General features: G+C 37.1%; 2 protein-coding genes across 5 annotated transcripts; one reads left to right on the forward strand and one right to left on the reverse strand.

The window, feature by feature from the left end:
* The first annotated feature begins 1,381 nt into the window (after positions 1 to 1,381).
* LOC124638569 lies at positions 1,382 to 10,165 on the forward strand. Of its 2 annotated transcripts, none has more exons than XM_047175587.1 (11): positions 1,382 to 1,625; positions 1,731 to 1,941; positions 2,039 to 2,162; positions 2,294 to 2,856; positions 3,365 to 3,705; positions 3,804 to 3,917; positions 4,006 to 4,654; positions 4,816 to 4,843; positions 5,631 to 5,743; positions 5,815 to 5,860; positions 5,936 to 10,165. In XM_047175587.1, the coding sequence occupies exons 1-11, from the start codon at positions 1,557 to 1,559 to the stop codon at positions 9,822 to 9,824; spliced, it is 6,147 nt and encodes a 2,048-aa protein (XP_047031543.1). In that variant the 5' UTR covers positions 1,382 to 1,556; the 3' UTR covers positions 9,825 to 10,165. The 2 variants fall into 2 exon arrangements, with proteins under 2 accessions (XP_047031543.1, XP_047031552.1); XM_047175596.1 differs by having other exon boundaries at positions 4,006 to 4,648.
* LOC124638584 (HIG1 domain family member 1C-like) lies at positions 10,156 to 11,667 on the reverse strand. 3 transcript variants are annotated; one of them, XM_047175609.1, is made up of 3 exons: positions 11,477 to 11,667; positions 11,018 to 11,118; positions 10,156 to 10,933 (listed from the first exon to the last, which is right to left on the reverse strand). In XM_047175609.1, the coding sequence occupies exons 1-3, from the start codon at positions 11,650 to 11,652 to the stop codon at positions 10,740 to 10,742; spliced, it is 471 nt and encodes a 156-aa protein (XP_047031565.1). In that variant the 5' UTR covers positions 11,653 to 11,667; the 3' UTR covers positions 10,156 to 10,739. The 3 variants fall into 3 exon arrangements, with proteins under 3 accessions (XP_047031565.1, XP_047031573.1, XP_047031580.1); XM_047175617.1 differs by having other exon boundaries at positions 11,413 to 11,599; XM_047175624.1 differs by lacking the exon at positions 11,477 to 11,667 and adding an exon at positions 11,264 to 11,401.
* Between the last annotated feature and the right edge of the window lie 1,574 nt (positions 11,668 to 13,241).

The raw sequence follows: 13,241 nt of genomic DNA on the forward strand, positions 1-13,241 counted from the left end.
GTTTCAGTAACATCTGTTGAAAGATCTTTTTCAAAATTAAAAATTATTAAAACGATTTAAGATCAACCATTAGCGTAGCGTGGGGGGGAGGGCTGGAGAGGCAAATTCCCCGGGCAGCACTATTTAAGGGGCGGAAAAATTAAACCACAATTACGTAATAAAAATATTTTTACTAAAAATAGATGAGTAGTCTATATAAATAAAAATGAACTGTTGTTCGTTAGTCTGATTAAAACTCGAGAACGGCTGGGCCGATTGAGCTGATTTTGGTTTTAAAATGTCTGTTGAGGTCCAGGGAAGGTTTGAACGATACGAAGTTCGCGGGATCAGCTAGTTAGTAATAAAATTTCAGAAAAAGCCGCCCTAGCTTTGATCGTCTCCTATCAATTTTGACGGGTTCACCCTTTGGATCCCCAAAAAAATTCGCGTGTCCTCCATGTCAGATATCACAATTTATCTTTGTTTAATAGTTGAGGCATTCAATTCCGAAAAATCTTTTTTCGCGTACGTCCGTTATAGCTTTTTGAACACTTTGGCTTTTCATGATACGTTTACTTCATGAAAAATCCAAGGAAAAAATCGCGCTCGCTTCGCTCGCGACTTCATACACATTTGCACTTCATTTCTGTATATGATGAAAAAATCGGGCTCGCTTCGCTCGCGACTTGATATACATTTACACTTCATTTCTGTACGTATCTTACTTTTTGACTTTGCTTTGTTAATTTACAGTGGTTTTTATTTGTTTTGTGCCCTTAGACTTTCGCGCTCGCTTCGCTCGCGCATTCTTTACATATGGAGACTGTCTTATGCGTTGACTTTTTCAACGGGAAACCGTAAATAAATAACATTTTTACTGAATTTAAAAATTGTTATTGATATTTAAGTTCGTTAGTTTAAGTTACCCATAATCTATTCTAAGCACTTTGATATACATATGTTGGTACCTACCTATTAATCACAATCTTTCAAAACATAGGGGCCACTTCTTTCAAAACATATTCCGGATCCCCTGGACCTCCCGCCCCCTATATATTTTTTGACAAAACCCAGTATAACATGTAGTCGTAGGGCGGCATAATCAGTTTTGCACGCGGGCGAACAAACAGCTAGCGGCGGGCCTGCCCGCAGGGCCCAGAATCTCACCAATATCGTTTTTGGCTAGCTACCGCTTACCCAGATGTATACAACTATATGGGTACGCGTATAAGGATGACCGTATATTTTGGCTGAACAATATTTTTTGCGACACAGCCAGTCTAGAAACAAATTATGTATAATATCTTTGTCTCAGTGTCTTCAAAAACCAATAACCACAGATTATCATATCCTGATAGATGCTATCTGTCACTGGTTGTGAATGTCATCAAATACGTTGGTTGACATTTGTTAGATTTGAACGAATTGATTATTAAGTTTGTTGTAATTGTAATTTATTGAATTTTCTGAACTGTACAGTATATTTTATTACCTATTTTAGTTGTGGATAAGTTATACAAACTATTTAATAAATCGGTTTTGTAAAGTTATGTAAATAAAAACTTATTTATGTCAAGATGACTTCGGAAGCCGAAGCTATAAAAACAAATGAATTTCTACGACGAAGAAAGCTGAGACTTCAACAGGTTTGAATTTTGATATGATTGTTATTTTATGATTTATTTATTAATTTATTACTACAAAAAATTGGCCAAGTACCGATAAAGGATGCTATACGAGTGAATTTTTAGGTTCGAGAGCAATCTAAAGATATTGCTAAGAAAATACGACAGCGCGCCAAGGTTGAAAAGTTAAGACAGGTCGTTGATCTCGACGCAAAGAAACAGAAGGAGTATTTCGAATGTCAAGAGCGACTGGTGAAGCATCTAGAGGTGCTGTATGCGAGAGGCTTGGACAACGTCGGCGCGGGTCACCACAGTGCTTCCGAATTAGCACAACAAGGTGTGTGGACATGTACTTGTATTTATTGTTTTACTTGTTGAATGCACAAGTTATATTTTATAAGTTGTTTTATTACAATAGAAACATTTGTTACTAGATGAAGTAATAAAGACAGACTTGTCTAAGGTGCGTGGTAAAGAAGCTGTAGCTGAACTAAGAAGGAAAAAACAGGAAAAATTAGATCAACAGAAAAAACTACTAGACAGAAAACTACAAGCAAGGTAAGAAGGATCAATTACACTACATAAATATTAGAAGATTCGAAATGCAGTGATAAGATTTTTCACTAGAAGTTGTACAACTTTGTTCATAATGTGTAAATATAATTACTTATGGCAAATCTTTATTACAGGGAAGTAGCTAATGAAATAAGTCGAGAAAAGTCATCAACAGTAGCTCACAAAGTTTTATCCAAACCTGAAAAATTAAAAGTGTCAGATGACTCTACAGAAAAAGCGGCTGGTTCTTCAGAGCTTGCAAAGGAGACTAATAAGGATGTAGAGAAAAATAATAATGTAATAGAGTCTATAAAGACTGCTGACATGGCTACCCAGTGGGACATGGAGAGCATGCCACACGAGTGGGAGCCAGCTGTGCCAGCATTGTCACTTCCTACCGACAAAGACACGCCTAAAGATTCAGATGAATATGTGGGAGGCAAACCTGACAAGAACAGAAGGTTAGATCTGTTTGCCCTCAGTAAGGAGATGCCAGCAAGCTTACGAGGCCAGCATTCCCATGAAAGTAAAGAAAGGGAGCTAGGACGGCCTTCTCTTACAATAGTCTCTGAATACCTCCAGAACAGGAAGCTGCGTTTACGGGAAAATGAGCCAACAAGTGTCAGCAAAAAGTCTCTAGAAGATATGCAAAGCTTGAAGCAAACTATCCAACGCACAAGATCAACTAAACCGGAAGGTAGTCCTTTTTCTGTTTGCCAAGTGCTTGATGAACAAGTTATTCCAGTGCCCACTTGGAGAGCTGAAAAAAACTATAAATTATGTCCTAACCATGTTAATGATAATTCTCGTGCACACACTAGTCAGTTTAATAATGTAACTAATTGTCAATTAAACAAGATCTTTAGTTCCATAAGACCTGTGCGCCAGGCTGATATACTACCTAGCCCAGTCTTGAGAGGAACCAGCCCATTTAGAAGGACTAAAGTTGCTTCGCGAATTTGTAAGCAATTGTCAAGTAAATAAGTAATAGTGGCTTAGCAAACCATTGGAGTTGGGTCACTATACATCTATCATTAGATTTGATTGCATTCTGATCACAATATTTACTCATGTATTCTTGTAACATTGTCCATTGTAAATATCACATTATGTACTAAGCAGGTTTTATTCTTGTAATCAAACACATAAAGCCTATGATTTTTTAAATCAGTGTCTCAAACAAACGTAAAACATGCAATTTACAGTTTCAGGCAAAGTGTCCAATGACAAAGTTAAGAATACATCGGAGGTTGGGTTCCACAGGAAGAGCTCTGTTATGATGTACAACCACTCTACCAGAGACACTCGAGACTTGCCCTATGGAGAAGATAAGTTGGTAATCAGAGACCCACAGCATGAGGAGGATGCTTATTCCCAAGCCATGAGGCAGGTGTCGGCCCTTGGTGTCAAAGACAAGGATTCTCTTAAGAAAGTCCAAGACATGAGAAGTAAAGTTGCAGTCACCAAACAAAATGTTGAAAAGGAATATAAGGACACTATGAATTTCTTGAATAGTTTGCCTAAAGACAAGTCTAGTAAAAGCATTGTAAGTAAAACTTTCATCCTCTAACTAATAAGTATCAAACTTTATGTGTTTGTTTTATGTACTTTATGTATTTACCAATTTAATGCCTCCTTTTTCAGAAAAGTGCGTACATGGATGAGCGACGACAGCTAATGCAAGAAGAAAATCGCCAGCAAAAGATGCAACAAGAGTACAAGAAAATAGAAAAAGAATGTAGAAAACATAACTGTTCGGTAAATATTTCATTGATAATTAATATTTTTATTAAATAATTCATTTACCAGAATAAATTATAAATATTCATATGCCATTTATTTTCAGAAAAACCAATTAAAAAACCAATCCCGGTCTCCGTCAAGACTTGAGACAGATGAGAACTTTGACAGCAGAGACTTCCAATACTCTTGGATGCCTGTGCCGGAGAGCGACGGCAACCTCGCCATCCACGCAATACCTAACACAGTGAGACAGGGGAAGTCTGGCAACAGTGTAAAGTTCAGCAAGGTTGACAGCTACCACGAATACAGGTCACGCCATAAGCACACACCGCCGACTAAAGATATCCAGGACAGACCTACAAAAAAAGTGGTTGAAACTGTCATAATAGATAAGGCAGCCACTGAGTCTTCCGATACCTGTTCCGTTACCTCAGAAGCAAGTTCCATTGAGAATCTCAAAATTGGCCCAAATACAAAACATAAAAGTGCCAAGGAGATCAATCAGAATCTTTCAGCTGCTGAAAGAATTATTATTTACAAAGTACTAGATTCAAAAACTGAGAAAAAAACGAAAAGACAAACCAAACTTTTAAATGAGATAGCTAAATCATTGACTTGTATTGAAAAGGGTCAGAAGAAGCTGGCCAGCCAAGACGGAATAGAGCCTCAAGCAAAGCAATCGGCACATGTGCGGTCATATAGCAAGAGTGCTGATAATGCAGTCTCATTCGAACATCTCAACGAAGGTAAAGGTACATTAAATATTATCAGTTCTTAGAATTAAGGATTGTTCTGTTTATTCCAGTAATCTTCTCAATGCAGTTTAATGTTTTTTTTTTTTTTATGAAAAGAATATAATAAATCAAGGGTTTCAGTTAGATATAAGTTACAATTTACTATCTTTTTGTTTCAGGTGTCTACAAAATGGTTGAAGAACAAGGGTGAGCTCTTTTTTCTTCATAAAATTCCCAATAATCCCTTTCCCCCTCCATATCCTTCTTACGATTTCCTATCGTTCTACAGGGCGTCCTACAACATGATGAGTTGTTGCACTACTAATGTTGAGATGTGGCACTCCACCACTCCTCGCAAACCCTGGTGGTAATTTGTTTATATGTTTTTATGATGAACGCATATCTATACGAGCCGAACGTTACCGTCTCAGCAGCTTCGAATATAATGACGTCATCCGAATTTGTCCGATTCAATCGATTCGCTGCGTGAAACTGTGCGAGGTTTCATATGATTCCATAATGTAAAGCATTTAGAATGCTTTTTGATTCATTCGGTGTGTTCAATTCTAATAGGTCTGCGTTCACCATTAAACGCGACTAGCTAAGTTGCACATCCGGAAGTGAGAAGTGTTATTTGAAAAATTACAATATTAGCAGATTACCTTAGTGTGATGATCCTATAAGTTATGTATATTTCGTAGACAAGATAATTCTCTCTTATGTGTAATGAGAGCACTGTCGTTTTATAGTTGTACAACACATATCAACTTTGTAACAAATCGTAACTATATCGTAACATGTATTTGTTCGGAGGCAATTACAATTCCGATTAGAGTGTGATAAAGAACAGTAGAGAGGTCCATACACATTATACCTACTAAAAGATTCGAGTCTATATATAGACTATCCCTTTAGAGATGCTATGAGTGCTACGAACCTTAATAAGATTCTTCGCGTTGTGGAGTCATCTAAATATTTGTGTTGAATTTCACAGGGACAACATTGCCTCCATGTACTTCAACGACCGTGAAAAGGTTGGGGAAACGCAATCCGAGAATGCTCACATGCGTCCTTGTCACTGCAAGCAACCACACCCCAGTGAAAAAAGTCTGTATTGCTTCTTCCTTAACTTATATTTTTATATCACTTGATGATATTTAATGTTATTTTATTTTTAGGTTCTGCTGCGCATTGGGAAACTGCTGATGGTCTTTTGACAGCAGGGTAAATATATAAAAAAATATGTTTACCTTTTTTTTTAATTTTAAGAGAAGTTAAATAAAATTTTCATTATTTTAGGACAACTACCGAGGGTAAGTGCCCCAGTGCTACCAAAAACGTGAGCAAGCCTCCTGCGCAGGCTTCCACCGCGCCGTCGACGTCTTCATACATAACAGCCAACAACGACAAGGGCAGCACTTCTGAAGGTGGGTTTATTAAGTTAGTTGATGAAAGTGGACACGAGGCAGGGAAATTCTACATAGGTGCTACTGGATTCCTTAATAATAATACTTACGAAGTGGTTATACAACTTCGAAAGAAAGATGGAACTCCACTAGAAAAAAATATTGACATGAAAACAGCGATAAATCATAATAAACAAAATGAAAACAGTAAAAACAATGACGAAGATAGTAACAATGATGTACAGAATAACCCCAGACCAAAGTCTGGTGGGAATAATGTGCAAGTAAGTTCAGATGAGGATTTACGGGAAGTTCTAGGGTATAGAAGTGATACTCATAAGCAGTCTTTTGTTATTCCACCTCAAGAATTGTGTGGTGATGTGCCTGATCAGAATGGAAATGTTCAAAATGGGGCTAATACTGGACAAGTTGATGATTTAGTACTTATACAATCTAATTCAGTAAATAAAGATGTGTCTGACAAAGGGGTGCATATCCACATAGCTGAAACGAAAACATCACAGGCCCCTAAAACTGCCACAACCACATACACTCAAACTACTCCGAGCTCGCCACTCCACAGACCCGTATTCTTCCATATGAGCTCCTCCAGCTCCACTGCTTACATGAGCCCACCAGAAATGATATTACCTAAATTCTTCCGACAAAAATGTGGCAGCGACATCATTGACAGCGAAGTATACGATCCAATACAAAGAATTGAAGTGACAGCAAACGAATACTGTGAAGAATATGCAGGCTGTACTTGCAGAAAATGTCTGCTGGCAAGGAAAGTGACACTGAGTAAAGTACCGATGTATCGCAGACAGAATGAAACTAAGAAGGAAGCAATACCTAATACGGGCCATAATGCTCCCGATGTACGACCCGAAACGCAGGACATTTCACGTGACAGAAATGTACCCAGCACAGTGTCCAGCAACGTTGAGAGAACCATCAAACCGAAATGCTCGCATCACAAGCGTAGACATGCTGAATCTATTAAAAGACATTGCTACAGAAATCAAAAACAGTCTATAGAAAGTGTTCGCTCATCACGAAACATGGGATTGAATTTGAATTTAAAGAATAGATATAAATCTGCAAGTACAAATCGCGACAAAAAATCTGATTCCAGTATAAATCCAATAATTAAAGACTACGTAAATAAATTACTGGCTTTAAACAGGGAAGGCCTGAAAGCAGTTGAAGTAGCAGATCAGGAATGCAGTTCAGTGGGTACTCCTGGCAGCTCAATTATTAATGTCCCATTTAATGTTGATGAGAGAAAAACCTCCTTATTAAGTACCATATCGTTAGAACAAATAAAATCCTTACTGAAACAACAAATCATGGAAGAGGAACTAACAAAAAATTACAAACAGGGCTCTTTTATTTATTCACTAGGTAATAGCAAAAACAGTCTTAGATACTCTTCCTCCCGAACATGCCGCAAAAAACCTGTACATAAAGTGAAATCTTTGAATATATCCAAACAATTGCTAAAGCTAAGTAGGACTTCTGAGCGAAAGCCAAGACACTTCCTACCGCAACTATATGCTGTTGGAAACGTCAAAACTCGAGTGTACGGATGTAGCACATCTAGAAAAACACGCTGCAAAAGTTCGCCAACGCCAAGGCAGGTTTATAGCACCGAGCCATATTCTAAATGCAACGATTCCTTATCTACAACCAAAAATTCCATTGCAACTGTTAACTGTCGCAGTAACAGATCGGGAACTGCTGATGTAGTTTCTCCTGACTTAGAGTACAATAATCCAGATGTGAAGGGTCGCAGTAGCCAACAATTACCTCTACATAGAGCAACTGCCACCGAGTCGACGGTCGCTTCAGGGACAGTCGGTGATTTAAAATGTGATGTTCCCATAAGTATGTCTACTCAGACGTCGCAAAATAAAGACGTTAACACAGACTCTCATTTTATGAAATTAGCAGAAGACAAATTGCATAACATGGAAAAGATCGCAGACTTAACCGAAAAGTGTACGAAACGCCTGTCAAATCTAGCTAAAGTACTACAGGAAGTACGGAAAAATAAATCGCTGGTTTATAGTCAAATATCATCTGCCGAATCAACAGACTCTCATTCGGATCACAAATCCGAAGAGGAAGCCTTGGCTCCATTAGAATCTAACGATATTCCGCAAATATTGGAAAAATCACCTGAGCAATTTCCTAATGAAAATTACAAAGTCGCAAACGAAATACTGCAATCAGGGTACATTACTGTCTTGCCAGATATTCCCAAACCATCATTAGAACTATCCGACTCAAACATACCGTCGCGTCCGAAGTCTGCTGACAAACTAGATTCGCCCCTGCATTTGTCGGCAACTACAGCAGAAATGACGATCAAAAGTAGACCAAAACCACCAACAGCTTTATCTCGAGTTAGTTTTAAACATGGTCAAGAATACGTAATCCCGCATGAACTTTCCACGGTAATTGAAGTAGATTCTCCTATGAGTATGAAACTCAAAAATCAGTCTGCACGCAACGATCTTAAGGATTCTTCCTTCAACTCGAACAGGTCATCTCCTAGGGATAATGTGATTGAAAAAGAGAATGTCAGGCAGCGTAAATCTCGAAATGAATCTAATGTAAACCCTGACTTACTTCAAACAAATTCCATTTTTACTAACAAGTATAAATTGTCATCAGAGTCGTCAGACGAATCTAAATTTCAAATGATAGATCTAAAACATTTTAATGAGATAATGTTGGAGCCTTTTATTAGCATTCAAGAATATGCTAAACAATACAACATGGAACCCCCAGATGAGGGTTCCAACCTGGGTGAGTTGCATAGAGAGGATATCAATAACGATGACATGAGTTCTCTACATTCTGACGGTAGTTTGCCAGACGTAATAGCAGAACTTTTGAAACGAAATATCATAACTGAACCATTTAAGTTTGACACAGCATCTAATGTTAACTCTACCACTGTATCTTCAGAGTCGACTTTGTCTATGTTAGCTTTATCGAAAGTACGTAGAGATAGAAAGAAATCTCATGTTTTCCGCAATAAGGAGAATATTGGCGAAACATCTGATACCATGAGTATGTCTTCAAATCCAGACCTAGAAAACGCTTTTAAAAAACTGGGTATGGGTTGGGCATCGTCTACACTGAAGAAGACGAAGGAACGTTTAGCTTTATCGTCATCTTCCAATACTTCAAGTTCTAGCTTATCTCAATTCAAAATTAAAAGTTTTAATCAGGATGTACCAGTTCTAGTTACCGATTCTGTTTCATCCGTAGCTCATGTAACTAAAGGCGTGCAGCATAAGAATACCCTTGACAACTCCAAAAGTGCCGAACAGCAAACCACCCTATGTAATTCTATGACTGTTAAAGAATTTTTAAGAAATGAACTTGCCAAGAAAATAACATTCACAAATAAATCAAATGCACATGATACTCAAGAAGAATTTGTGTCCATGTTCGAAACAAAGATGCCAGAAGAAATGAAAGACACATCGCAAGTAATTCACGACCGCTCGGCAGACAGTGCACCGAGCGGCACGAACCGGGCACGCACATCCACCCCAGTGCAGCTATTCAAATCTGTGACGTACCACTCGAGCTCCAGCTCGAACGTGTCTAACGGCTTGTTCAGTAACGCTGATGACCTGTCGTCGGTCAAAATGACGTCAAATTCCATGAAAAACCATTCCACATCTGATAAGGATGACTTGACCATTCCCAACTTCAGTCTGAGAATGAAAAAGAGTTCTGACTGTAGTAAGAGTGATTAAACGTAAATTGTTGGTTTGTGATATGTTTATTTATATGAAAAATAATTATTAGTTAGAAAAATATTTATGTATTACTGTAATGATGTTATTTGAACTTTATGTGTATCAATTCTGGAAATTTGTACTAATATATGGGAGAAAACCAAAGTTTCCAGGAGAGCAAAAATAAGAAATTTTAAATTCTTAACAACATCATACTTTATTTTAAATATCCACCATCATACTTTATATAACAGTAAGAAATTCTGAGGCCAGCAATATGTAACTACTCATTATAGTCTCTTACGTTAATACAAATTTCCAGTATCAATATTTTCAATAAATCAATGAGTTAAATTTAATCAAGTTATTTTTATTTATTTCACTTTAAGTAAATAAGCAGCTTAAGTCACCACAACATTATTTTTATATTGTTTCCACATACAATAACAGAATTTCTGATATTCACATAATATAGTAAGATCTTTATACAGATTCCAAAAGTTAATTATTATATTCGAGATTTATGAACACTATTGTTTAATAGATTTTAATACCTTTGGTATTATGTATATTAACAGAACTATGTCATAGGTCTTTGTTATAAAACTTGTGACTTGCAGTGCTGATTGTTGGATGGCTGACAGAAAGGCGAGTGCTTTTTGACAGAGATCCAACACACTACAAATTAAGAACAATGGGTGCTATCCACTATGCAATAACTTAACCAATAAATAACACATTTTTACGTAAATTTAAATAATACCTGCTAAATGATCACAGAACATAATTAGCTCCTAAACTATACTAGCAAGGGAAACTTATGCATTTATACATTTGAGATTAAAATGAGATTTCTGATCAAATAAGTATTATCTGAAAGTTAAAAGTTTCCCAAACGAAATTTTTGCTAAAATATTAATTTTGCTATTATAGTTATTCTTTCTTCTTATCATCCTTTAGTAGATGCTCCTTTACTAGTGTATACGCCAGTCCTATAGTTAGCGCTGACACCACGGTGCCTTGGGCTGCCACTCGGAGCTGCATCAGAAACACACTGGTGCTCATTTTACCCTTGGTCTTGTACTTGTATGCTCCAAACCCACACACACCTATTAATCCCAGAATACCTGAAAAATTATGATTTTAGCACTATAAACAATTATCATTTTGTATTTCCATGATTGATAAAGATAATAATTTACTATTCTTACCTATGATCATAAATGGTGAATCTTTTGACTTTCGTGCAAGTCGGTCTGCTTGAGATTCATCTCTATAGTCGAATACAGCTTTTGGGTTTGACATTTTGATCCTGAAAATAATCACAAAAACCTTCAGCTTACTGATTACAGGTAATTTTCATTAGTTAATTAAATGGTATACAGTAGTCTTAATTTTGAATCTTGTTAATTAAAATCAAGATACATCAATATGTTCTTAGAAAGATCACTGAGTACCTAGATAGATACCACTAATTATTATATTTTATATTTCAAAGGTCACACATCTGTATTGATAGGTTAGGACGTTTGTATTTTGCGAATATTCCACTAACAAAATTATATAACTTCAAACTTTTGCATCACAATTACACAGGGACACTTACACACAGCGTGACAGCTGCTGCTACTACTATTGAAACTTGAAAGAGAATTCTCCTGTTTCTGTACCTTTCACAACCAACGTGTTTCTGTCTCAACCAGTATCCATCAACGGAAAGGGAAGAAAACATCAATTTTTGTGACGTAGTCTGAAAAATTTCCCTTAGCTCCCTTGAAGTAGATACCGCGTAATCCGTCAAACTTCTGAAGGTCACGGCTGTCAAAGTGTCAATGTCAAACTTCATCCCGTTCGTTGTGACAATGGCTGCGTTCCGCGTGAGATTTTTAGCGCTTAGTGCCTAGTGTGAGTTAACTCTCTCGATGCGTTAATTATCATACAATTTAATTACGTAGCATTAATTTTGTAGCTGTTTATTTAACAGAGCCGTCATCGGCTCTATCGTATAGAGGCAAGCGGAACGTAGCCAATCTTTCTATATCTGAACGACGGCAGATAAAAAAGTTTAATCTTTCTGTCCATAGCTATACTAATAAAAAGAATTGATAGATTATTTCGCTGAAAAGCTAAATTATACCCGACGCGGGTGAATACTCGGGGAACGCTAGTTTAGAAATAATAAAGTACACAGTAATAAATGACCACAAGATGTCTTGGTGATTTCTTAATTAAACGCTGAATATTGGGATCCTAAATCAATAATCATACATATTCAAGGTACAGAGAAAATCTATCCATAAATAATAAATTTCTCTATAGCTTTCATTCAAATTAAGTTCGTAATGAAAATTGGCATGTGTAAATGCATTGTAAAACTAAATAGATATGTAAGTACCGCTCTGGTAATTTTAATTTTATAAGCACGTGTAAATGGTATAAATTCCATTGCTTCTGGCTTCTACTAAATAAGGTCATGACAAATAGATTAGAAATACTTGGCCGAGTATTTTCTTACGTCTAGATACTAGGTACAAAAAAAAAACCGGCCAACTGTGAGTCAGACTTGCGCATGTAGAGTTCCGTACCTTAAAATCAGTTTTTTTTGTATGGAAGCCCCAATATTTAGGTACCTAAGCTACTTGCACTTTCATATTGGAATCGTAGTTTTCAGTATTTTTATGAGTGCGAAAAAATCATAATTCGGTATTCAAACATTATTGCTCATATTTACCCTCATGAAGAACCCATGACCATAACAGCCTAAGATCATAAAGGATGAGCAATCGGTTCTTGGATGGGTCATCTTGTCATGGTCACGAGTTCCTCCGTATTTCGGCAGGCCTCAGTCCTGAATTTATGAATAGGCCTCGGTCTAGGGGCCGCAGATTTCAGAAGATAAAAGTCAACACGTCCACTGGTTTTATCATAAGGTCCCCTTGGCCGAATTCACTACAAATGGAAAAATATTCTTTGTAAGGTACATTGTACATGGGGCGGCGGAAATAAAGTAGCCTACTCTCCTTAAAATATAAATCCGGCACTGGGTGGCATGTTAAATTGTTGAGTCCTGGCTTTCATTTGAACATCTTTGGCAGTCGTCAGGTACCTACGGTCCGGGGGTGAGAGTGCTGATTCCGAGTTTTGTAAGCTAACGTTCTCGATACGTAAGTACAACTCTGCTGAAATCAAGAGCCGTATACATTTCATGATTCAAGTATTAAACCTTCATTAATTTTGCCTGTTTATAACGTTTACTATTTTGTGAGTGAGCGCGTTTATAATACGACCAGAGTGCTTAGTGCGAGTTTTCGTGAATTTTTTTACGGACTCACATGAGAGCGCGTATACTAAGATTTGTATGCAGTGTTGCCAACTTAGTGGATTTTCCACTAATACTGGTGGTTTAAGTCCCCTATTTAGTGGCGAAATGTTGAA

Source organism: Helicoverpa zea, chromosome 2 (genome assembly GCF_022581195.2).
Source record: "Helicoverpa zea isolate HzStark_Cry1AcR chromosome 2, ilHelZeax1.1, whole genome shotgun sequence".
Classification (NCBI taxonomy): domain Eukaryota; kingdom Metazoa; phylum Arthropoda; class Insecta; order Lepidoptera; family Noctuidae; genus Helicoverpa; species Helicoverpa zea.